This window comes from Strix aluco, chromosome 4 (assembly GCF_031877795.1).
Source record: "Strix aluco isolate bStrAlu1 chromosome 4, bStrAlu1.hap1, whole genome shotgun sequence".
In the NCBI taxonomy this organism is placed as follows: domain Eukaryota; kingdom Metazoa; phylum Chordata; class Aves; order Strigiformes; family Strigidae; genus Strix; species Strix aluco.
Genome location: NC_133934.1, coordinates 80,860,372 through 80,887,102, shown reverse-complemented (window position 1 = coordinate 80,887,102; position 26,731 = coordinate 80,860,372). Strand labels below are relative to the sequence as shown.

At 37.0% G+C, this 26,731-nt stretch overlaps 1 protein-coding gene across 1 annotated transcript in view; it reads left to right on the top strand.

Moving 5' to 3' along the window:
• The window catches only part of TTC29 (tetratricopeptide repeat domain 29), a 231,702-nt gene that overhangs the window by 69,414 nt on the left and 135,557 nt on the right, over window positions 1-26,731 (top strand). The window contains exons 2-3 of the mRNA XM_074821508.1: window positions 20,645-20,741; window positions 24,507-24,590. Of these exons, the coding sequence (XP_074677609.1) occupies window positions 20,650-20,741; window positions 24,507-24,590 (176 nt within the window). The 5' untranslated portion in view covers window positions 20,645-20,649. The remainder of the gene's footprint in view (window positions 1-20,644; window positions 20,742-24,506; window positions 24,591-26,731) is intronic.

Here is a 26,731-nt window from a genome sequence, read left to right as displayed (position 1 = left end):
CATCTCACCTTCTCTTCAAAACTGCCAGGCGCTGTACTTGGCAACACTGGTATCAGTCCACTGGATATCCAGTTGTATTTACCTGCATTTTCACTCTTTTTTTCTCAGCCAATACCTAGCCTAACAGAGTGTTTCCTCCATCTTCTCTCCAGAAGTTTGTTCAACAGGTTTTTAAAAACTAACCTGCTTCCACTAGCATTAGTTATGCCTTCTTTTCTTCACATTCTATCTTTAAATCTTTCATTCTCCTCCACAATTCCTGATCTTTCTTCAGTAACCATTTGTATTTCCTGAATTACCTGTTTCATGTTAGAAGTTTATTCTTCCTCTCCTCCTCTTTCAGTCTTTATCTCAATGTCAATTTTAATCTAAATCTTTATCTTTTTCTGAAAACTCAGTTTCCACATACTTCCTTTTCCAAAGGATTTCTAATCTGTTCGCTAATCCATAGTTATATTCCTTTCTTCTTTCTGGAGATTGTTATTCATTGTTCAGTTCTTATTGTCTGTCAGCATCACACCCAGCTTGCACTGAGACACCCAGCTAGACATCTGCAGCCGCTGTTGGTTGTTTAAGGGAAATCTATGCATATATGTTGCTATGATATCCAAGTAGCAGTAAGAACCCTACCATTTCTTGCATCCACACATAAAGCATCTTAATGTTTGCTAAAGCCTAACAGGCATAAAGCAGCCAGGAGCCAGGGCTCTAGATCTGCAGTTGCACAAGTATGCTCAGGGAGAGCTAGAGCTCTGTTTTATGTAGCTGTTTATGTACGTTTATATGCTGTAACTCAGCTGGGAATGAAAACCAACTAGGTTTTCATAGCCAAGGACTATCGCTTTCCACATCTTTTGGTCTACCTCGTGCTAAGTTTCAGGTCAGCTCAAAACATTGCTGAACGTATACAAGTTTGCACTAAAAGTACAGTCTGTTACAGTGGATCTTGTGAGTGTTTGAAGTCCCTTCCTGTTTAAAGCATTCCTTTACTACATTTAACTGTAACACTGCAGAGAGGATTAGCATGAACTGACAGCATCAGATGTAGAGGCAAATTATGAAGTATGCCCGATGGCAAGGGGTGAAACTGCCTACACGTAAAGGCATACTATGTGAATCGGCCCCTTATTCTGGTCAGATCTGAGCTCTGCAGGATACAGCAATGGCTCTGTATCTTACACAGCCCAGTCCGATGTTATGTTACAAAAAGCAATCTGGACATCTTCTCCCTACTAATAACTAGCAGGATCTCACCTGTATAATTAAAGAGCAACATAACCACTTTAAATTCAACCACTTAACTTTTAATTTACTAACCATGTGTATATATTCCATTTTTTAATGTTAAATTAGGTGAGTCAGTTTTATAGTTTGTGCTTTTATAATGCAATAAAATTCTAGTCAAAATAACCACAGAACATATATACAAGGTGAAGACACTGTATCACAGAAGAAAGAGCCCTCTACCTCAATGAATAATTCATTTGTGAACCATGGAGGTGATAAAAATCTGAGCACAATAAATAAATTTAATTTACATCACAAAGCTTGAGAGTGCTGAGTGGGGTTTACTCACCTGAGCTCAAAGATAGTGGAAACAGTCTGGTTCTAGCTGCCCTGCTGAAAATACCAAGACTGTTATCTACTATGTTAATATAATCAAAGCTATGATGAGGATCTCTTCAACCTCAGGTGCAGAGAAAATGCTACTGCAGAAAAGCAGCTGTCAATTGTTTCTAAACCAACTGAAGAAAACAAGTAGAACACATTGCTAATCCAAGCTGATGACAAGAGTGTAGAAAATTAAGAGACCTTTACTCCAAAAAGATCTTCAGTGGCTGGAGGCAGAGAATGTAGGAAATTTACTGTGGGCTGTAATAATTGCTGTCTGCCCTGGGAAATGGCATCAAGGCCAGAGCAGTCATGGCTCCATGCAAGCACATCCTCTAATTATTGAAAAACCTGTGTAGAGTCTCAATGTTAATCAGTCTCTTAGAGACTTCAGCTTTATGTGGTTAGTGCAGATTTATGGCATTTTTCTTTTCTTGTTATTAAAACTGATATTTCACAAGGAAGAAACTATCTCCAGACAACTGTTAAAATGCAAAGTTTCAGTCATAAAAGAGAACTGCAGGATTATTCTGAGACTATTCCACAGAGAACCCAAACAAGAAGGGTAAGAAACAAAACATCAAAGACATGAGGAAAAATGGAAAAAGATGAGATTTTAAAATATTAACTAAAGATGCAACAGTTGGCCTATAGATTCAAGAGGTTATAGTGTAATTAATCAAGTGCTTGTTACAATTAGGGAAATAAACAGTGCAAATACTAATGCTACATGAATAATACATAACTATAAAAAAAAGTAAAACAAATTGAGAGGTCTGCATGGCCACATTACCAGAGTTATTTTCATTATTGTATCAATGATGCCCTTAGAAAACAAACAAACCTAGAACTTTAAAATTCTATTAGATGGTCACATTTGCTTTCTTCTACTAGTGCTGTAGTAAGAGTATATCATACAATTTCTGATCAATCCACTGGGACAATTTTAAATTATATTTTGGTCCATAATGTTGAAGCAATTTTGAAACATTATACACAATGGTCTTTGCCAGATAATATATTTAATCAATAATGTTTCAGTTTTCTACAGCTGTGTCTGCAAATTTCTGGCAAACAAAGTGGAAAAAGTTGTGTGTCTCACGATCTTTTCTCTTACTCTTACATATTACATCAACCCCTACTTTCCAGAAGTGCCTGCCACTTCATAAATAGTAGAACCCTGGGAAAGTTCACAGAAATGAAACCATAAAAATTGCAAACTTCTATGTCACTGACAGGATTTGAGAAGGGCTTGGGGGTGGGGGAGGAGATAGATGTGTTAGTCACACATCATTTAGTTGTTGTCATCATTTTGAAGAATATGAAATAACAGATCGAATTTGTCTATAGGTTTTACTTGACTAGTGATGGCTCACTGCTCTTCAGTGGCTTAAATTAGCATCAAAATAATCTTTCAGAAAAGACATGCATAAATACTCCATAAGAACTGACCGTAGACTGTACTTCTAACCCAGAAGCGGCATGTTTACTCTGTATAGAAAAAGATGGTGCAAGATACCCAATTATCTATATGGCAACAGGAAGTTCAAAAGATGTAACTGGAATAAGCAGTGGGAATGCCTGAATCACAGCACAAGACTGGAATCAAAAAAGGATATTCAAACTGACACCTGACATCAGCTCTTTATTCCACTTATGATGGTAATGCTTGAAAAGAAAATAGAGACTAAAATACCATGGATACATGTCCAGGAAAGATGCAGAATTATTTAAAGTACAAAAAATTGTATGGAAAAGCAAGCAATGTGTGTTCAAAAATTCTCTCATCAGCATACAAAGTTCTTAGCTATAAAAACATCTAGGAGACTATTTTAGACTAGCTTACAGTCCATAACCTTAACTATGATGGTATGATATCCTAAATCATGTCACGTGCACTCAAAAGTGAATCACAGCTGCAGTTTTTACTACCTGATTTACTCCAAAGATGCAAACAATCAGGTACAACAATCAAGAAACATTAAAGCAGTTGAGTACTCTATCTTCTGTAAGGATTATTACCAAGTCCAACTCACAACCAGGATACGTATTTCTCATTTTAGATTTGAATTTGAACAAACACCAGCTAATCTTGGGAGGAAAAATAGGCAGTGGGGTCAGTATTTTATTCCCAGAATGGCATTTGAAAAATGTATCCCCATATAAAGTAACTTGGCTGCTACCAACACAACTAATACTGCAATAATGGTTATAATAGCAAATAAAAATAACAGGGGAAGCATAGAAAGCTGTGCATGCTGGTGTGTGTGTGAACCAGGAAAAATTAGATTTATGATTACTAATTACGGATTATAATTCAGATATCTATCAAAGAATAAAACCACTCTGTAATACTCTACTTGATGTTTTGTATATAGCAGTTTAGATCTACATATTCTTACTTATATACATTTCTGTTCTCTCTGCCTTAGAAATAAGATGTATGTCCAGAAAAAAACTGAGGGTTTCTCACCCTTTTATAATAACATCATGCTGAACTGCAGCTGTGTGCAGATTATATATTAGATATAAACATAGACATGAAGGTCTAGGTTTTCACACTTATTTCTCTATCTGCATAATTGTAACTGTACACTTGAATATTTACATGTTCACTTTTTAGCACATTAATTTTAAAACATGAAAAAATGAGTTTTACTGGGTGAAATATGATGTGAAGTGTCACCTTTATAAAATACAGTATTCTACAGTAACTACTGCAAACTGCAGTATTGCTATTGTTACTTATAGTGTCTTAAATCATTGCGACAAATCCTGTAGTAATATTTTTAAAAGGAGGAGAAATGCTTGATTTGTACAGGTAAATATAATCTGCATTCCCAAAACTGTTTTAATGCACAGGAAAATTAACAATAGTTAGTCAATTTAACTTTCAAATCATACATACAATTATAAGCTATACTTATCCCCTGCTTCAGCTATGCAAACATACAAAAGTATAACACTTCTATTTATTCTATGATACATTATTATCAATTAGTGAAATACAGTTGACAGCATCAAAAATATAAACAGAAAGTGAATTTTTCTAAAAACTTTGTTCACTGTTTTTCTAACCTGCCACTTACCGGCCTTATAATAATGAGATATTATTCCATCTTTTAAAATAAATACAAGATCTTTGGATAAGAAACTATCTAACTGAGCAGAATCTTATAAGGCTGAATGACAGGTTTGATTAGAGCTTCTTCACTTATAAATAAAGCAGATACTCTGCAAAGACTTAAAAAGTTTAAATCGAAATTGTTCCATTAAACAATTAGTGGCTATATAAGAACATATGTATGATTTTGTTTTTATTTCATTAATTATTTAATGAATTTTGCTTCCTTTTATTTGATAAGCCATCCACAATTTTATGTTGATATCCTACCTTCGCCACTATCTGTACTAGACACTGTAAGTGGTGTGTTGATGTGTTTTCATGTACATAAAGAAGTTATCTGTGATGAACAGACCTTGACTAAATCTTTCCTGGGAAGAACAAAATATGTAACTCTTCTTTAACTTCCACTGTGCCATAAGCAGTATGACCTACTTTTCTGGTCATGCCTGGCTGTGTACTAAGTTTCCAGTGTTTCCGTGTGTCCCTGCAGTCCTCCTTGCCTACTCCCTATCTGTATGGATACAGAATTTTGTCCCTCTTCAAGAGATGATGTAAACATACTGAGAAAAATTTACTAAGATAAAGACAGCAAAAACCAGGGACTGCTCTTACAGGAGTAAGGCCTATTTTGCTATGACTTCAAGGAAGAATCAAGAATCAGCTGTAAATGAAAGAAACACCAGTACTTGAAGGAAAACACTAGGTGCAAGGAAGGAGACTCACTAGCTCTTTAGAAACATCTACTTGAAAATAAGCCAGATAACTATCTGTGTGTCACACATTTTTGTCCAGCTCTGTATATTGTTAAAACAAAAACCAATCAAGTATAGAATCTCTGCAATGTCTGAATTTCATACACTTCAGTCATCACATTTTTCTGCTATGGTACTTTTAAGAACCCATGCCAATTAATTCACAACTGAGAAAAGAAATACTAAATTCCTGAAGGCTCTTGGGGAACTTGTCTTTGTAATGAGTCCTCTCTGGGTGGCTAACAGGGACCCAGCTCTCCGAGGTGCATGCCAGACAGAGAAACAGCATGCTAAGACTGAATACAGAAACCAAAAGGCAGTGCCTAAACCTCACCCGGGTTGAAAGGGGTAAGGATTCACTATGAGGCCTTAGTGAGAGTTCAGATGCAAAGTTACGGGGTACACAAGAAGGTAGCTGTTAAAATTACAAAATTATGTGATTATAAAATTACAGTGTAGGTGATTATAAATATACATTATGCAAGATGCTTAACCCTGACCTTTTTAAGGTGTTACAGCAGAAAAGGCTGGTTCTGCAAAGCAGATAGGAGGAATCTTGTTGATTTCCCAGCACCGCTGTCCCAAGGCAATTCTGTCATTTTTCTCTTCCTCTTTGGTTAGCTGTGGTTTAGCAATGCAGTCATGCTGCTGCCAGTTCCAAATATGCATCTGAACCCTTTCCCCCATCAGACTGAGCAGCTCTAGCTAGCTCTTTCCATTCTGTCCCCAGAAATGAGACACCCAATTTTTTGGGATGTTGTCCTATGACTTTACCAGCTACTACTGACCTTCAGTAAGCAGAGACACAGGCACATCCTGGCTGAATCCTCTACACTGGGTTCTGGAGACCAGAAATTCCTCTCGGCAAATCCAAGATCAAAGGCAGATGGGTGACATTACAGTGTATCATCCAGCAGAAAATAATGTTGAATTTCATTATGGTTGTTAGCTTCTAATCTTTCTTGCAGTAAACTCAAATTATTATCTTGAATACTGTTGTAATCCATCCCCCAGATGAGCCATGTTACTGAACTACAATTTCAGTTCAGCATGTTTTGAGACAGACATACTATGTACTTAGCTGAAACTCTTTAAATAACATTCAAATTATCATTAATCACCCTGTAAGAATATATATCTGGCAACATTTAAGACAAAACTAAAGACTGATGTTGTTATGACATAAGTGTAACAAATTGTTATAAAGATTCTGAATTCACAGTCAAGTCCCAAGAAAAGGAGCCCTTAGCGTCATCCTCTCTTCTTCCTGGGGTTGAGAGATTTAAAATTCAGAAAACCTGTATATTTGTGGAAAAATGATGGTCAGGATAGAGCAAGGTAAACAATATGCCTGAATTCTGAGGAAACTGTGGTGTAAAAATGTATACTACAATCACAATAGTGTGAAGATCATCCACAGTGCCAAGAACATCCATGTTCAATAAACATGTGCTCTCCCAAAGCCATATTTGTAAGAAACTGTCTGATACAAACTTCTGTTTCACATTTAGAAAAGAATGTGACTCAACAGTTTTGGCTGTGGGGCCACCACACAACAAAGGCATTTACGTCAAAGCCTACTGCCACTGCACATAGATCCAAGTTCAGCTATTAGCATAGCAATATGTCTTTTTCAGGATTTATGGTCTAAACTGTCATTGCCAACTTCTGTCTTCTATTTCACTCACATGTAACTTTGACTAGATGAGCAAGCAGGAAAAGGGTAAGGCTGGACTGGACCAGTATTTACCTTGAGTTACACTTCGACACCCCTGCAGATTGAGGGACAATAAATGTCACCTCCACCTCTGAACACTTTGTTTTGAGGCAGATCCATAAAGAATGAGCGAAGCTCTTCTTCCAGGGGCACAGGGACAGTGGCTTATGCAGAGGAACTCCTGCTTCCTGTTCTGGACATCTTTCAAGAAGCTAAAAATCCTCCTTCTCTTTGCATGATAGTGAAGAAAATCGGGCAAATGTTACTGATTCCGGTAACTTATCATTCCAACAGAAGCTCTGTGCCTTGGCAGTACTTCACTGAATTCTCTGGCTTCATCAGTTCGGTTATTATTTTTTGTATTATCTGGTAATTTAGATACAGTTATTGTAGGTTCTTCAGCCTGCGTTAGATATTCTCTATACTCCCCAGAGTTTTGTATCCTGTTTTATACTTCTTCTCTTGTTTTTATCAGTTGTTACCTATTGTGTCTCAGTATTTTACTCTCGGGTGCTTCAATTATATATGAATGTGATGTGCTTCACAGCAGCTAGTTTCCATTTGCCATCTAAATATCTTTGTACATAAATGGAGTAACCTACATTTAACTTCACAGACAGTTGTGCAAATTTACTGTATTTCAGCTTTTGGGTTTTGTTTTGTTTTTCTTATGTCTGCTTGCTTTTATTTGATCATTGATTTCTACCTGTTTTTTCCACTGCTTTCCAAAACAAAAAATAAAATGGAAAAAGGGAGATTTAAAAAAATTTTAAGAAAGAAGGTTTGGAAAGAAGTCACAGAGCCTATCCCTAAACCAGAAATGAGAAAGGCTAGCTTGGTAGCTTGGGATATTAGAGGGCCCGTCTGACCTAAGAGGTTTAGTCATACCGGCTCCCTCGGTGGAGTTCATGTACTTAAGCTTGGCAATTTCTTTTAAAAATGTCTATTACAAGACAGAGTACATGTCTGGTTTTAATGTCTTAATAGTAGCAGTAATCATTTGCAAAGCTTTGGTAGTACCTCAGAAGACTGATTTTCAGAAGTGCTTTCGTCACACAATTAAGTATAAGCTATTTTCCCAGTACTCCTAAAAATAAGACACTTTGAAAAGAGAGAGGCAGGATCTCTGCTCTAAGAGTATTGCCTACACAGACAAAAGCCAGGTAAAGAAGGAGGCAGGCATATGGACTGGCATTGACCTTTTTTTGACTTATTTTCAGAAAATATTTGCAATGTTTGATACTTGTGTAATGTTTTTACATAAATATAAATATACTGAAGGAAAATCAAGTATACCTCACATCATGCTTCCCTATGCTCCTTATACAGTATCACAGGATAGTAAAATATAATTTAGTATCAAAATCTTATGACTTTGAGGTTGGGCTGAAAGTTTTAAAATAATATAAGAATCAGTGCATTTCATTATCAAAACCATCTTTCTTTTTACCAGGTAATTTTTTTCCTCACCTACTTGTCAGATGTCTTTGCCTCAGTCTACATTATTCAGAAAATGTAGTGGGTAGAAAATATACACTGAAGAAAAATGAGCTTTCCACAAAGCTTATGGCTGACCACAAGCGTTTTAAGGGTGTTCCCAAAGTTGCTTCACAGAGCAGATAGATCTCTTCAAACTCATGGAAAATATGGGGGCTTTTACAGATCATTGGGTATTAAGACTCATATAGTATTTCGTTAAGCAGTCATTTTGCTGCTTGCATCTGAATTTCATATCAAACATGCGTTTAATATAATGCCAGTGCAATAAGCATGTATTCGTGTTGGAAAAAAAAAAATCTCTGTTCTAGAAGAACAGAAAATAACTGCATAGGGATAAAAATAATTCAAAGCAGAAGCCTTCAATATATAGCAATATAACACTGTATTTGTTTTGATTTTTGTTTTTCTGAATCCCATGAGCACCTAATGTACCTTTTAGACTACTTTGAAATAATTTTAAAAGTAAATAATTTGGTAGGACTTTTTTAATCAATTGTTAATCCATTATTTGAGTGGCAGTCTCACTAATCGGGAAAGCAGCATGAACAAGTGGTAAGAAAATACAAATCAAAATGCATCAAGAAATAAATGTCAGAAAAAAACAGCAATGCACTAGGGGATTTTCTGACTTCGAATCTGTGCAAATACAGACTGAGCTTAAGATGTGTGGTTATTGGTTAAACAATTTTTAATGAAATATAAAGACCTATGTGCTCTTAAATAGATAATTTATGTGCAATGTTATTGTCTCTCAAGGTTTAATTAAATGTTTGCCTTGTGGCTAATCAGCTACAATTAATAAATGAAGCCTATACTCATGTCACTGATAGGGAATGTTAAAATGGCCTCCATTAGAATTTCAGTGTGATAACAACAATATAATATATCAGAAACTTCCACAAAATAATTTGGTAAGGGCACTAAGACAAAATTACATTAATATAATGCAATGTTTTTATCACAATGCATAATTTTAAGTTCAGTTTGGAGGTAAGTACCTAGAAGTACTTAATGTAGAAGTGTATGCCTACAAAGTGCTTTTCATCCCCAAAGTTTCCAAAGTTCATCTACTACACCTAAGAAGAGCAACACTTCCTAGCCTTACAGATGAAACAAAGGAGTTTACACAGTGGAGCAAAAGCATCCATTAATCACCAGGACTACTGAACCCAAAGGATTTGAACCATCTCTATCATGATACACTAAATGTTGACTTAGAACTATGTAACACCAACTCATTATTTTCCTAGTCATGGCTTTGCCATCCCTTTTTCACTCCTGCTACTTTAAGTTATAAACCTCAGTAGGTAAGGATTTAAAATGTAGGTGAGCCTCCGCTGGGTACTCTCTCACTTGAATACATTATATAAATCACAGGCCAGCAGAGAACAGGCCAAAGGCAATGCTGGCTGTCACTGACAGTGTTCTAGAAGTCAGCTAGAAAGAGAATTTCAGATCTCCTAACCTCAGAAGACAACTGTTCTACACAGTTAATGTATTGTTATTTATCATTTACACTGCAGTAGTGCACAGAGGTCCCAGGGCTAGGCTCCACTATGAAATGTTATCTGTAAATAACATGTAGTTACTTGTCTGTATCAGTGTCTAAGCTGAGATGCAATCAATGGGTGTGACCAGAACTAGAAAACACTAATGGAAAAAGACTTTAATAGTAATTAAGAATAAACACTCTTCAAGGACCAAGTGCAAAACTTTAGTTTCAACCTACTGGTGAAAAAAATTATACTCCTGTGCAACTTAATATGAGCATCTTTTGCCGGCAGTCTTCTGACTATCTCAAATGATTTTTTTCGCCACTTTAAGCATAATGTATCAGATAAGGAAGAGACCTCTACAGGATAATTCTATTGTCATTACTTAAGTCATTCATTGTGATTGCACCTCCTTTGATTTAGTTAGATTCTCATTCAGCCACAAGTCAAACCACGTGCAGAATCATGAAATTCACTCAGAGGAATCTGAAAGACTGTAAATACTACCGTCTTCTATTAGTATTAAGAAAGGCATAATTAATTACAGTACAGTAAGGATATTGACTGTATATTTTGTCTCAGGAAATGAAAACTTATTTACGAATAACATTTCTCTTGGGCTTGTAAAGACATCTTTATCTGTAAGTCACCGTTCTTTACACAGGCTTCCATTTATTGCAGAATGAAGACTATACAAATTAATGCATTAGAGCTGTTTAGCTCAGTTCTTCATGAAACAAAGCTTGTCCCAACATATACCACAATAAACAATGACACACTGAATACACAAAACACAGTAAAGTTTGCTGAATGTGATTACAGTGGCTGTTTCTATCAATTACTACTATCAGTTCTACACATATTTTTTTAAAAAATGCTCTATACGATAAACAGTCTTAACCTAATTCTGATTACTATTTCCCTTTCTATCATGAAGGAGACCTTCAAACTCACTTGCCTGAGGCACTGAGAAGCTCCAGGTCTTTGACGCACATGAAAGAAAGATAACAACCACTCTTCAGGGGAGAGAGATCTTATTATACATACCCCGTGGGTTTTTTTATCCTTTATCAAACTGCACCTTTGTGGGCCTTTAATTTCTTAATGGGTTGTTTATCCTTTCCCCCATAATTCATGATGATAAGCTAGATGTCACATAGATATTGTTATGGTGATTAAAAAGTTGTACTGATGAGCCAAGTCAGTGATGTAGTTTGATTAACTTTTTATGTAAATCTTTCTAGACAGCTTTCAAAAGAAGGCAAAACAATTCAGTTGGTAATGTTACAAATGTTTTAGTAAGTGAAAATCAATCTGATGCATACCTATAAATCAATGAGCACTAATACCTGAAATAAGTAAACATTACCACAGAACCAGAAGGATATACTAATGGGATAAATTTTAGTTTATTTTAAAGAGAGGGAGTGGGAGTAAACATATAAAGTACATGCTGGGGAATTTTTCTCTGCAATGCGTGTAGACTATAGGGCCTACAGTGGCATGATATAAAAAACTTAACAGCATGAGTTTTGGAAGGCAGTATTATTTGTGCCTCTATCATTCATGAATAAGTTTATTAGGTGATCTCAGGCAAATGCTTATAAAATCTTTGTACAATGCCACCTTTGTTTATCCTACACATGTCTCTCAGGTTAAAGAAATACTGATTGAGATGCTTCTGAGATGTAGTAGGTTACCATGAATCCAGTTATCATTTGTAATAGCCATAAAATTGAAGTGCAGTATCTCTGGACCTTCCAGGACTACAAATGAATGTTTCTACCCTCTTTTTAACAATGCAAAACTCGTATTTCTAGGCATGCATAACAATAAGGCCTGAAGGGGATAGTTTTTTGCCCACTGTAGCCCTTATTTCAGTGATGAGGAAATATTACTTTTGAAAAAAATAAATCTTTTCTCATTTTTTGTGGCATATCCTCTTGCCTAGTACCTATTTCTACCAAGGCACATTCCATACTTTCATAAACAGACTAGATTGTTACTGAAATAACCATAGCTTGATTTAGTAAACCATAATTATATTTATCATCCTTTTAACTATATCAGCCCTTAGAGCTATTCGTTTAGAGCTAAACTAGGACGGGTTGTTACTTACATTAGCATGTTTTTAGTCATCAGTGGTTCCATCTGAAGTGAATGCTCACCAGCACGTTACAGTAGTATTAACGCAGTCCTATTTTGCTCACTTTTCCATTACAGTGTTTGAACTGACATAAGCAAAGAGAAACGGAAATCCTGATAAAACAAAAGCATGTGGTGTCTAAACCTTTTGCTCTAATGCTACTGTGGGATACTTCCATCTAAATACCAGCTGCAAGCTCCAGCAAGATGAAACATGACAAGAACCGTGAAGTAAAGATTTTGGAGACTTGTGTTCTCTGTCAAATATTTGGCTCTTTCCTGAGCCTATTATACCAGCAATGGAACTTGACAATGATCTAGTATATCAATGCATAAGATGTATATAATGAACAGCAAGGCTAGAGATCCTTATAGTAACTTTTACACTGTAAGTTTGTTTGATCTTCATCAGCACTGCTGTCTCCGTCTCATCACTCAAACAGAAAGCTAAAAAAGGAGATACATAATGTAGAGACATTGCTGAGGTTGGTTAAACAGGATGTAAGTGCTGCATTAGAAAAACAGTGGAAATCTTTATCAGTATGATACTACTTATCCAGATCTAAATATGTATTTGCCATAAAGAAAAAATCAGAGGCAAATCCTTCAATTCAGTTGTGTATTCCAACTGCCTCTGAAATTAAAAGAGACGGCTCTTGTAGGAAAAGTAATTTTTATATTCAGTAATATTTTATTGCTGTCAAAAAGAGTAGTACAAGGTCTTGCCTGACACAGCCTTCCTTGGCTAATGACACATGCTAATTACACCTATGTGTGAGGGCTCTGTATTTACCCTGCTTGCTTCTTCAAGTGCTAGCTTCACGTTGGTACCTGACCAGCAAGTTTTGCAGCATCACCAGTACCTACCAACAAAGCAGATCAGTCCACAAAATCCTCGTGCTCATCTCTAAAGAAACCAGAGGGGTTATCAACACAGAGTGATTATACGAGTGAGGTACCTAAATATGGTTTTGAAGAGTCTGCTGTGAAAGAAAAACATTATAATGCACCTGGGGAAGTGTCTCGTGTGTGTGTAATAGAAAACCATTTCTGGTGGTACTTAGCCTGTGATAACTACTTAGAACAACAAGTTACACATTTCACTAACATAGGAACATCAGAAAGGTAGAAATGCTGTTTACCTCTCGCATGTGTAAGGAAAAGATGCATAGGAAAAAAAAAATCATTTTGTGGAATGATAATGCGTTTTGAGAGATGACAGGTTTCCTGTTATTTGGCTTTAAAAGAAGTTCACACAAAACATTGAAAACTGAGGTTAGAAGTATTGACTGCAAAACCTCACAGAATCTGTCTCCAGAAATTCTTTGGTTTTCTTAGTTCTTGTGTATTTCACTTGGTACAAAAAACAACAGTAGCACCACAGGCAGCTTTTGCTTGAAGTTCGTGCCAAATCAGTACCTAGTTTAGTATGCCATCCACAGTCTCAACAGCTGCAGAATCTTCTCATTCACCTCCTTTTGACTCTGGCCCTGGGCCTGGTGGAGGGGGAAGCTTGACTGAAGAAATGCTGGCAACTTCAGAGATTATCTCTGTTCCACCAGCCTGCCATGTCTCCACACCTGCAGCCCACAGCAGCCAGCACTACCTTTTGTACTTTCTGTGTACTTTGTACATCTTTGTACACTGATTGCTGCCTGGTAGCAGGTTGCGCCCTCCAGCTCCCTGGTTTTGTATTTTTGACACTTTGACCTTTTCTCCTCTTTTTTTTTTTTTTCCATATTTTTCTCCATGATCACTGCAGTTTTCACCAAGTCTCTCTCTCTCTTCCCCCCCTTCTAAAGTGGAGGAGTGGGGACACCAAATTTGTTATTTTCTGAAGCCGACAGGTTAACAGGTAATAGGAAAATCAAAACTAGCAGGGACCAAAGATGGACAGCTAGGCAGGAGTCAATTTTTTTTTTCTTTTTTTTTAAATGTAGTTAAAGTAATAATGCCCAGGTTCTTAACTAGTTTTATGAGCAGTATTCAAGTATTCAGTATTCAAGAGTATCCAGATATGTTCTGGTAAGTTTTTGGCACTGCCTCATTTAAGCACAGACAGTATATTAACAATTTCTTTTTCTCACAACCATTAAAGCTGCACAAACACATTTCCCAAGGGTACCAGCTACTCAAAATGATCAACATATTGCACTTTTTGCCTCTTCAGATTACATTTTTGAATATGCCAATATTTGAACACCAAGTTTTGCTCAAATGAATTAATTTTTCACAAAAACAGTTTCTGCAAAGTTGATCTGCTATAAAATATTATCCTTCCTTGGACATTATAATTGCTTACAAAATTGGAAGAAGACCTACCCCAACGATAAGAACAAAAAGTGTTAGTAATTGAATTTTTTTTTTTTCCCATGGACAGACACCCTTTCCCTTCAGGACTTGCACGCTAAACATTTCTAGACTAATTATGTTGGTACTACAACACAGCATTGTAATAGGAGTTGGTTTCATCCTTAACCACAAAAAAGCTACTGCCTCTTCATATTATTATATAGATGTAGACTGCTTTTGATTCTTTGCTAAAGAGTGTCCTCTCTCAGTTACATATTGTTTGGCATGCAGGATCCTTTGAACGCATTCCATTAAAAAATTCTTACTTTGCTTCCAAGTCAAATGAATTATATATGCCTAACATGGAAAATGTAGCCATGGTGTAAAATGGTTGCTTGTGAAGTTCTTCAAATATCATTCCAGAATATTGCCAGTAATTTTAAATCTGCTGGTTTATCTTTTCAGTTTTTACAAGTTCTCTTTGTAAGTTTAGGTATAGGATACAAATAAGTGTGTCGTTGAAGTGCTTCATCCATAAAGTCATATGATAAGTCAAATGCTTTACTGAAGTCTAACTACATCAATACCTAAAACCTGCAGCCTCATTAAGAAAACAAAGTCTGTTTGCCAGGCTCTATTTTTCTGTCAGGATATATATATATATTTTTAGCAGAAGACCATGTTAATTGGAATTATCTGTTATCTTTTAAATTCTTTGTTAACTGAGTTTTATACTGGCTATTCTGTATTTTGCCTGTGACCAATGTCACACTGATAAACTACTTTTATCCCATTTATTCTTTTAAAGTGTTAGAACAACACTAGCTTTACCCTCTTTATGTAAATGTCTTAGTGTTCCAAGAACTTCTGAATATGAACACTGATAGAGCATACAACTTCTTAACATGTTCATTCAAAACGCTCTAATGCCAGTTTCCTTTTAGTAACTGAAGTTGAACTGTCCTCCCACATTACCATTTGAATAGAAAACAACTCTTCAATATCATACAACATAACTACATCAGCTGCCATCTTCCCAAATGCACAAAAGAAATATGTCCATGTTTTAATATTCCAAGTTTGTCACTAATTATGGTTAAAGCTGACATCTTCATCCCTTAATAGAGTCTTCTTGCTATTTACATCATTTTCTGTATTCTAGACTTGAAAAAAACTTTCATTTTCCTCCTTTTAACTGTTGACCATATGTATATTTCCTTTATAACCTTTTACTTCCCACAGTAATTTTCTACAATTCCTAGCTTCCAGTGTACATGTATGATACCACATTCCTTATTCTGCTTCATCGATGTCTTGTAAACCACCCTGGCTTTTCAGCAAATGTATTCCTTAGTTGTGAGATTATGGCTTTCTGGGTATCTGGGCTAACATCCTTAAAGAGTTTCCAATTATCATTCTCCCATTTTAGATTAAATTCTTTCTCCCAACAGATTTACCTTATAATAGTATTCACCTTATAAAATTAGCCCTTTCGAAGCATTAAGTATATATATTATTGGTTTGGACTTAATTCTGTTTGCACATAACAAATGTGATCAAATCATTATCAGTTATACCTAAGCTATGGCTAATTTTTAGCTCTGTGATCAATTCCTTTTCATCTGACAAGTTGAAGTCTAATATAGAATTCTCTTCTGTTGGATGCAACACTTTTTGAGTTAGGAAATTGACATTTAAAATATTTTGAAATTCCAAGTACATTTTAACACTGGCAGCATAAGACCTCCAGCATATGTCACTCAGATTGAAATTCACTGCAGTAGAACAGTGTTTTCCCTATCTGTTGTAGGTGGGTAAGGCATAGGTCATGCTGTTCTCTAGTGTGATTTGATATCAGCTAAGTACCCTGTCAACTTCTGACTTATCCGTTAGAACATTGACCCATAAACAGTCAAGATCATTTGCTTCCGATTGCCATCAACTCAGAACAGGTAATGCCATTTTTGAAGTGCTTTCTGTCCACTTGATCCTTCCAAAATAGATTATAACAATCGATTTTTAACATTCCGGTTTTCCAACCAGTTTTAGCAATAAAACCTAGGTCAAACCTCTGCTAAAAAATGCCCTCTTCTGCTGGTGTCAAGTTTCCAACAGTAAAAAAGAGGCTACTGAAAAATCTCTGCTCTTTGTGTTCTTTAGCATCCCGATTATGGTTTCTCTTACCGTTTTCATTTGCACTTACCAAAAGCTCACTGGTTCCTTCTCACTATTTCTATTTCTTATAAGCTCCCAGACTCCCTAGCTGATCAGTCCCTTAGAACAGTTCCTTTCTTACAGTAAATTAAGCAGCAGGCTCTCATCAACAGAAAGTGACAAAATTTTCCACAAACCAAAAGCCTTCATGTTATGTCATTTACTTAGAGGTTAAATCTAGTCTTTTCTACTTGCTCTTTCCCGCTGCTCGAAAGTCCTGAAGGATGTCAGAGATGAGAGGTCCTGTAAGAAAAAAGCCTGCTCACTGCAAAGGTTCATCTATAGTCCGAGACTGCCCACAGACCTCCCTGGAAGTATTAGTCACTGATTTTTTTACTTCCCAGCTTAGAGACTCCCTTAGCTTTGAGAGACGCTCCCATTTCAGATAAGCTCATCAGAGCCCTAGGAAAGCACACGAACACTTCCCACTAGCTGGAGGACCCACCCGTTAATGCTGTGACCCTCGAGCTGTGCGGATTTCTCCCAGCTTCCACCTTTTTCACCGTCTAAATCGCCCTTCGCGGCTCCCCTGGCCCGCAGGCCTCCCCCAGGAGGGAACCGCGGGCCTGGTTCCTCACAGCGCCCGAGGGCCGAGGTGCCTCACCCCCGGGGCGGCGGGCCCTGGCGGGGCGGGAGGCCGGCGGGGCGGAAGAGAGGCCGGCAGGCCCTCAGCGCCGCCCGCCCCTCAGCGCCGCCCGCCCCCGTCGCCATGGCGAGGCGGCGGGCGTCCGGCCGAGCGGCCCGGCTGTAGACCGCGGCGGCGGGTCACGGAGCCCTTCAGCACCGGGTGCGGTGGGCACGGCGGTGGAGACCTGGTTCCGCAGCCACGCCATGAGTAGAGGAGGTCCGTTCCCCTGGAAAGTTCAACTAATTATTTCTTTTCTTTTCTTTTTTTTTTTTTTTTTTTAACAGACTGAGACAGTATCGGAGCCAAGGGTTGGGGGTATGTAGCGTATGGGGGTGGTTAACAGGTGAAGAAAAAAAAAAAGTGTTCCTGCGGGTGATTGGGTGAGGGTGGCTGGCTTCCCGCAACCGGGGCTGGACAGCCACAAGGCCGGAGGAGGTTCAGAATATGGGTCGAGTGCTGCAAAACCAAGCCCTGGTTGGGGCTGTGACCTCATCCAGGTTACCTGGAAAAAATTACATCTATCACACTGGCTATAGATTTTAAAAATTAATTGGGTCTTTAATCAGTCGTATCAGCCCTTACAGCGCAATAAAGCGGCATGGCTCTAAGTCTGTCCTGTCACACTCTAACGTCCTCTTATTTTATGAGGTGCTAGGTAGCAGCAAAAACATCCCCAAAAGCAGTTGGATGTAGCCATGCCTACTTCCCAGGCTGCTTCCCTTTCTGGAAAATCCTCAGCCTCCAGTTAGGTTTATGCATGTCCAGGAAAATGCATGGGGAGGGCTGAGGACAGCGAACAGGTTTCCTACAACATGCTGGGAAAAGCCATTGCAATCAGTTGGTGTTTTACCTTTAGCTTCCATGCAGGGTGGAGCAATTCCAGCCTGTGGAGAGATTCCCTTGATCATGGGATTAGGTATAGCACTTCCTTAGAAACAAACTGCACTGCCTTATCTTTGGCTGAATTCTGTGGGTGTTTGATTAAGTAAATGAGATGTGTCTTGGGCCTTATAATAAAGGAATAAGATGTAAAGGGGTTAGCATTCTTTCAATGATCAGCAATGAAATTTATGTGAATGTAATAGCACGCATTTCAGAAGGATGTGTTGCTGACACCTTCTGTCCTGCGTCTGGTTGCAATTTACCTGTAAAGATTACAGTTACCTTGGAAATGAGGGAAAACCACGATCCATTTCACTGTGAAAGCAACCTCCCGGCTCTAAAATAAAAATTAAATTCACATTATTATGAAGCAGATATTTTTTCTCATTCCCAAAGTTTGAGTTTGAAATAAAACTCAAGGCAATAGTTTTAATCCTTGTGAGGCAGTAATGGACTCAGAAAAATGTCTGCATATGTGTCTCATTTTAGTGTGAAACCTGTGTGTATGCCAGCCTGTCCATCACATACTTGATTTCTGTGGGGTGGGAACCTGGAGCATGTGGACCAGCGAGGAGCTATTGTATGCTCCAGCCACGATTCATGTGCCTCAGATCTGTGGAACATCACGAAGTACACCTACCCATCGATAGCTTTTCATGGTTGCAGTGGCTCTACTGGGGCTTTCGGAGTCTCCTTTTAGCAGTTTAGCCCTGCCTTTTCTGTCTTGTAGCTGCAGATGGTCAGACCTCCTGCCTTGCCAGATTTAACAGCTGCCATTAAGACATGGTCTGTTTGCTCTTTCTCACCTAATGCCTCAGAACTAAGAGGCTTGTAGAAAGCTTTGCATCTTCTCTGGACTTCAATATTGTTGTTCCAAAGTTTAGTTAGTATTTCTCACTGAATAGTAACTTCCTAAAAAGAGATTTTCCTTTTTATATTGCTTCTGGATACAAACCTGTCATTTTCTATAAGTATTATAATTTTTTATAGTGATGAATTACCCATATGTTTTTTTCTATTGATTTTTTTTTCCATGACACACTTGTGTAAAATGTTGCTGCCTCTGATTGTAGATTAGTTTATTTATAAATATTTTTTTTCTTTCTGTAACAGATATTATCATTAGTACTAATCCCTAAAAGAATGACTTAGGGGGAATATCATATTCTGTCATCTTTTCAACCTATATTTGTCTTTGTTATTCTATTCTAAGTAACACCAAAAAAATTACTTCACTATAACTGTAGCAAAATATTGCATCAATGAAACGGCTTTTGATCCCAGGAAGGCTAATATATAAAATATCTACTAGTCTGGTGCTGATCATTCAGTATCAAGTTGATTAATATCTAACATTTATTTCCCATAAAATAAATGTCCTTTCACTAAATGTAGCAAATAGTTAAATTCTTCCCCTCCCCCCCTCCCCATGGTATTCTGTTTTCCCATTCCTATTAAAAGTTTGTGCCTTGAGGCCTACCAGCAGGGCATGCAATACCTACATTAAACCAAATTTAAAAGTAAGGGTGCTCCTGCTGCTAACGTCCTCAGATCACAGACATGCAAAATGAAGGAACTGGCAGCTGAAACTTTAATGGTAGGAAGTGTAGACTGAATACTTGGGGAAAAAACACAGTAGCTCTATATGACAAAAAAGTCCTATTATCATTTATGTACTTCAAAATGACGAGCTATACGATTCTACATAACTGTGGGGCTTTCGACTTTTGTTTTAAGTAAAACCCTGTGTTGTAAGTATAGTATTGCCTACTTTTTTTATTCAAATGATTGTCACTATTAATAGTTAATAGTTAACGTTATATACACGTTATATAACGTTATATACACGTTATATACACGTTATATAACATTACATACAACGTTAATACAGTGTTTGTTGTTGCATTGCACACTGCATGTTCAATCATTTCTCCACCTTCTGTATTAACTTAAAATATTATTAATACTTGGACCTAGATGACTTGAGGAAGCACAGGGAATCACATGCAGGTTCCTGAATCAGTTATCCCTGTGCAAATCAAAAGCACTCCAATGAAAGAGAGAAAACCATTGAAAGCAAGATCATGACCATTCCTATGCATTATGGCCTACTCAAGTAATGCTGAGGCCTGAAAAGATTTGTGTGGAAACGGAGTTCGGTTTTACACATAACGCACTGGAAATAAAAGAGAGTTGACTGGAAAGCAGCACAAGAAGAATAAGAAATCTCATCACTCTGAAGGCACTGTTTCAAGTAACTTTGGGTTTTTTTGTTTGTTTTAGTTAAAATGAATGTGTTGCCTCAAGCAATCCTACAAGGCTCTGGGGAGCATCCCAGGTTCATAGAGCAGACTTTTTGCTCCTCATTAGACTTTGCAAGGTATGTACCTCTTTTCTTTCAGAGTATCATTTTTACTGTGAACAGCTTCAATCAGCTATGGCAAGGTGACAAATTATGTTTGCTTTTTTGCAATATTTAAAACTGCAAAAATCAGAGGCAAGGAAATTCTCTCTTAGGAAAGTTTCATGATTAAAAGGGAAGAAAAACAAAATAGGAAATGTGTTTAAAGTAGATATTTCATCCCGATTTTTCAAAACCACTTCAAAAGCCATAGCAAGTTATTTCCATTTAGCATTGATACGAATGTAGGTCATTGAAAATGTGCTTATTTGGATGAAAAAAGAGGATTTGTTTTTTCATTCAGTCACAAAACAGTTTTGCATCTCTCAAAATATAATGAATAAAACTGGCTTGAAAAAGCATTATCCTGTACTTAATAACTGAGTTAACAACAATGCCGTAATACTTTCAAGCCATCATCTTGCACACGCCTACATGGCTTTCCGTTCTGTTGCACTCATTTCTCCTCTTAGTTACTTGTATCCATATAGTTTTGTCTTCCTCAGTGTGCACTGGTGTCTCAGTTACTATTCTGCCCCACTGTGCTCTTTTTCCTGGAATCACCTCCATTTCAGAAAAAAATGTGGTTATTTTCTTCTTCTTCCTCCTATTTTTTTTTATTTTTTTATTTTTTTCTCTGCAATCCTGCATTCATCCCCCTTAGCCTTTGGCATCTCAGAATTCAGCAGCTCCATGTCTGTGTCTAAAAGCAGTAAGGATCTAGAAACATGGCATCCTTGGGCCAAGTCTTTCTGAGGGGCTCATGCTGATAGGTGTCCTCTCAAACATTGATAGAATAAGGACATACAGCAATGTCTTACAATTTTATATATTTTTTTAAATCTTTTATGGCTGAGGCCATGTTCTACAGCCATCACTTTTCCCAATATCTACATTGCTGAAGAACTCACCCCAGAGGTAGTCTTGTTTCTTCCCTTTACTTGGGGTGTTTCATGTTCAAGGTCATTCTGCAGCAGTCCTATAGAAGTTGTGCCTATTTGTAGCAAAGTAATAGTTTAGACCATGCTGTTAGATGCCTAGTGATTAGAGCAAGACAAGTTCTGCTGTTTTCTTTGATAGGAAATGTTGAGAAAACTGGAGTCTGAGTTAACAGAATAGGCAGTGGGGATAGAAAGTTATGTGAGCATCAATTTGGTCCTTTACAAGAATTTGTTCTGTTCTTTATTTAAAAAGTCAGGTGTACTTATCATGAAGTTTCTTTCTAAAAATAATCAGTAGCTATTTTTTTGCTCTGTAGACTTGTAACAGAAGTAGCTATAGGAATGCATGGTGTAAAATGTTAACTCTGGAATAGGTGTCCATTGGATTAAAATATATTTGTCTTTAATAAGTGAGTGATTTAAAATTAAATACAAGCCAATTTACAGGTGAAGTAGATTTTTTATGAACTATTTATGAAATATGGTGAGTCATCATGAAAACACTGGAGAAATAAGGCTAAAACAGTTTGGAAAAAGCAAGTGACAATTTCTGGAAGAAAAGAAACAATGTCTTAGCCAGTGCCATCCTCCCTTCATTTCTCTATTAAGAAACAATATCCATTCCAAGTCACAGTCTCAGTTCTTCACATTAAGTATGTCTATTTTTTTTAATTCTCATTGCATATAACAAGCCATTTTAAATAATAGTTATTTGAGATGATGGAATTTTCTCTGTGTACTTTTTCCTATGTATCATCTGCCTGTCTTTTCTTTGTTATTGCTACATTAACATCATTGATAATAACAGCCAGGAGGAGATAAGTATTCATTGTTTTTAGTAACTTAAATTCTTCATGATGTGTCACCATATTTGTAGTTGCATCAGTCCAATGCAGAACTTATGTAAACAGTAATAGGTTTGCAAATTGTTGCTTTTGGTTTTTTCCCCTTGGCTGTAGTTGTCTTTAAGTTAGAGGGTGTTACCAATTGGAACTCAGAAATTTATACCTTGACTATAAGGCAGATGACATTTTAAATTGCAGTGATTCTAGGGACTTTTCCCCTGATGGTTTTTTATTAAAATACCTTTGAGAAGATAATGAGAAGGCATCAGGCTTTCCTGTGTTCCAGTTTGAGATGATTTTTAACTGCAGTGTAGATTAAATTGCAGCAAGCTGATAGTGATGCCTAGGAATTTGACTGTTGTAGTCGACTGTTTCAGTTTGGAGGTTTGCACTCCCCTGCACCCCGTCCTCCCCATAGCTGCTGTGTTCCCTTGGGCTACTGATGTGCAGAAAGCTCATTTTTGCAGTCTTCAAGTACAAAGGTCAGTCAGGGTTTTTTGTGTTGTCTACTGAATATATTTAATTACCCAGAGATACTATTTTTCAATTTTTCTATTACCTCATATAAACCTATTGTACCTGGAAATATGTTTTACATCAGTTTAAAATATACAATAATTACCTTATCTTCATTATCCTAATGACATTAAATTGTGACTATTTTGGTGTGAAATTTTTGATACTGATTAAATTTTGGTATTGGTTATAACCAAATTTTCGTGACAATATCCATAAGTTGTACATTTTGCATGGTCAGTAGCAACTCACATGGATTGTGTTACATGCAGCTTGCAAGCATAAGCCTCTGTTGGTGCAGCTCAGTAGTAGTAAATTCTGGAACAAATGCCATATTTGTGTCGGAAGTTTTCACTATTACATTGTTTTAAACACAGACATGTCAAAATATCTCTACATTCCTTAGCTATTTTGTTTTCATTTAAATGAACTTCATGAAGTGTCTTTGGTATTCTCAGAGCAATAAGGAGCATGATGCTTATATTAGCTAACATTATGAAAAGAATTTACTCTCATCCCTGTAACGAAAGACAGCAGTGTAATACAGACAGAGAAAGAGGAAAGTAATAGATTTATGTGGAACACTAATGTTGAATTTCTTTTATCTTTGAGTGATTAACCAGACAATCTTTATGCTCTTTTAAAGAAGAATAAAAATAAATTCACATTACTTTTATCAAGATAATGCCCTCTACAGTTGGGATATCAGAATCTATTTAAATACACCTTATAGCCAGTAAGTACATATTATTCTTTAAAATTCAAGGCCTCTCGTGTATCAGAGTGGACATGCAAAAAGATGATGGCTCAAGTGAAAAGTGAAATAATATCCAGTTCAAATTTAAAAATTGGATCCATGCATCCTGAAATTTGCTGTTTATTCTAAAGCCCTTTGGCTTACCCCTTTAGTGGACCACCTTTTGCAATATGCTGCTCAAACTGTGGAAAGCTGAGAGCAGTATTAGAAATCTGCATTGCTCTAAGGAAAGCATTTTGAGCTGGGTCCGGGATTGTTTTTTGTTGATTTTCTTGGTTTTAATTTTGAAAAACTTAAATACAAAATAGATTGGCCACTCTGGTCCATACTGATAATGCAAAAGTGTAATGGTTCTGGTTTAGAAAACCGTTTAAATATGGATAGCTTAAGCAATTATTGATTTAGGTAATACACAGTTTCTTCTAGTTTAGATAGAAATATCAGATAACTAGATCCTTGAAAACTAATACCAGTTCTGTTTTCTTTCAGAAATAAAGATTTGAAATAGCTACAGACCAAAAAATTTAAAAAATATTTGTATATGTTTATAGAATATCTGATATATTACTTTGTCGATATTTCGGGTTTTAGCTCTACTTGGCAATGCTAATATATTATATATGCTGCAGAAGTCTATGTTAGCACCTCACAGTGTTTCTTTTAATTTTTTTTTATTTAAATTTAGGATTCATTTGATCAAAGACAAAGATGACATAGATGATTATTTGGCGAAGAATATCAAAGGGTTGTCAAAACAAGAAGCTGCTGCGTAAGTTGGCTTTTTTGAGGCATTTTAACATCCATAAGTTTATTGTTTCCTTTGTTTCTAGTCATCATAATCATTTAAATTTAAAGTTCCCTAGGCCCTACCCTTTTTAGTGGAACTTGGCATTTAAAAATTGAAGTTGATATTAAATAATGATGGTTCATTTCTCCTGATCTTAAATATATCAAAGCATTTAACTGCTTGGTTTTACTAATTTGTATATTTACCGAAGTATTATATCACATTTGTAACATTACTGTTAAGACTGTGTCAGTAATTATATTTGAAATTGTGCTGCTTTTTTTTGCTTTTTTTTTCTAAGTCTCTGTGAAATATCTCCTCTGGGGTGGAAGCTTAGTATACCGACATACACATTCTTGTAATTCTGAATTATTATTTAGCCAAGCCCAAGTGCTGACTTCTGCCATGAAGCATTTAAGACACCATTAGTTATTTAAAAACCCAATGAATGAAAGAAATGTAGATAACTTTTGCTTTCTTACAGCTGAGGTATTTACATTTAGAAGTTACAAGAGACTATGACTGACTTATTCTTCTGGAGTCTTTTAACAGATCTGGGGTTCAGCACCATCAAAATTAATGAAAGAATTCTAACAAATCTGAATTGCTGGTTGCTTAAGTGAGATGATTTATTTATTTCAATATTTAAATAATAAAAAGATGCGTATACAAGGGCTCTAGGCACCTTAACAATTAATATTGCAAGATCACCCTTGCAGCACAAAAACATTCTATCAGTCAGACAGGAATTCAACCAGCTAGTTTCTTGCAAGACATGCCTCTTTTCTCCTTCCTAGCCTAAGAATGTACCTGCGACCTTTCCCTAAAAACTTTCAAATGAAAATCTGGAAAATTAACGGATTTGAGTTCAGGGGTGATAACTTTGACAGCATCCTAAGGCCATACCATATAATTCTCAGCCAGCAGACACACTTTGCTTTCCTGTGATACATATCCAATTTGCCTTCACAGTGGTAACATGATAAAGCTGATAAGTGTCCTGACCGTCAGTAGAAAGATTGTAATGTGTCTGGTCTGATGATGTAGGAGAGCAGTCTAAAGCAAACTTGTACTGCACTTCTTTTATTTGGATTAAGACGAGGTTCAAAGACGATGGACTAAAGATTAGTTCAGTTATGGAATTGGGCAGGACCTTCTCAATATGTCATCCTAGGGTTTGCAAAGTTCAATTTGCTCCTTTGTTTCTGTAGGAGAGACTCTGTTATCATGGTCACAGTCTGTGGGAGAGAGCAGCCTGACAGTGACAGGAAAGTGAGTTAGGTGAGGCAGTGGGAAGTGCCATGTTACTGCTTTGTGAGTACACATGGTTCATGTGGGACAGTTACCTTTGATCATGCTGTCATACTAATCATGCTAGGTGTCATAGCTGGTTTAGATATTCCCTGCTTAAAGACAAGGAACCTAAGATTGGTCTGTGACTCAGTCACATTCTGCATGAGCTGGACCAACATAAGGAACAGATCCTTCCTGAGCAAATGCTGTGTTGACAGAGGTCCTGTCCCCTGAACTAAGGGTGACATAGTTGCACTGTGAGGGGTGAAAAAGTACCAGACCTCAGGGAGCAAGCACAGAAATAAGTACATTCACTTACTGTCACTCTAGTTCCGCACCAGTTGTGCGGTGCTGCTGTAGTTATTACACTGCAACAGTTGTTGCAGACTGACTTGCCTTCCCAGTGAGCTGTTTCAGTCTTCATCGCCGGTGGATTTCCGCAGGACACACACCGTGCAAGGGACAGAAGGGTTCTCTCTGTGATCGCACAGGAAGTCACGGCTATTTTAGGAAGGCCTTGGGGCTCCAGAGTGCATTTTACAGCTCTGATTTGATCAGGTCAGCCTTTTACTGCTATTAAAACAACAAAAAAATCCCACAAACAAACAAGCCGGAAAAAGAAAAACAACCCCAAAACCCTTCCTATGTGATTTTTCTTTTTATATCCAAACCCTAAGTCTGGAAGTTGTGGAAAAGAAAACCAGCAAGGGAATCCACAATAAAGTGAGAATTTTATCATCTGTTCTGCAATACCTACACAAAGTGGGGTGTTTCCTTACCATTTAGTAATACGCTGGTTTTCAGTTATCAAAGCCTCTTAGAAGATTAAA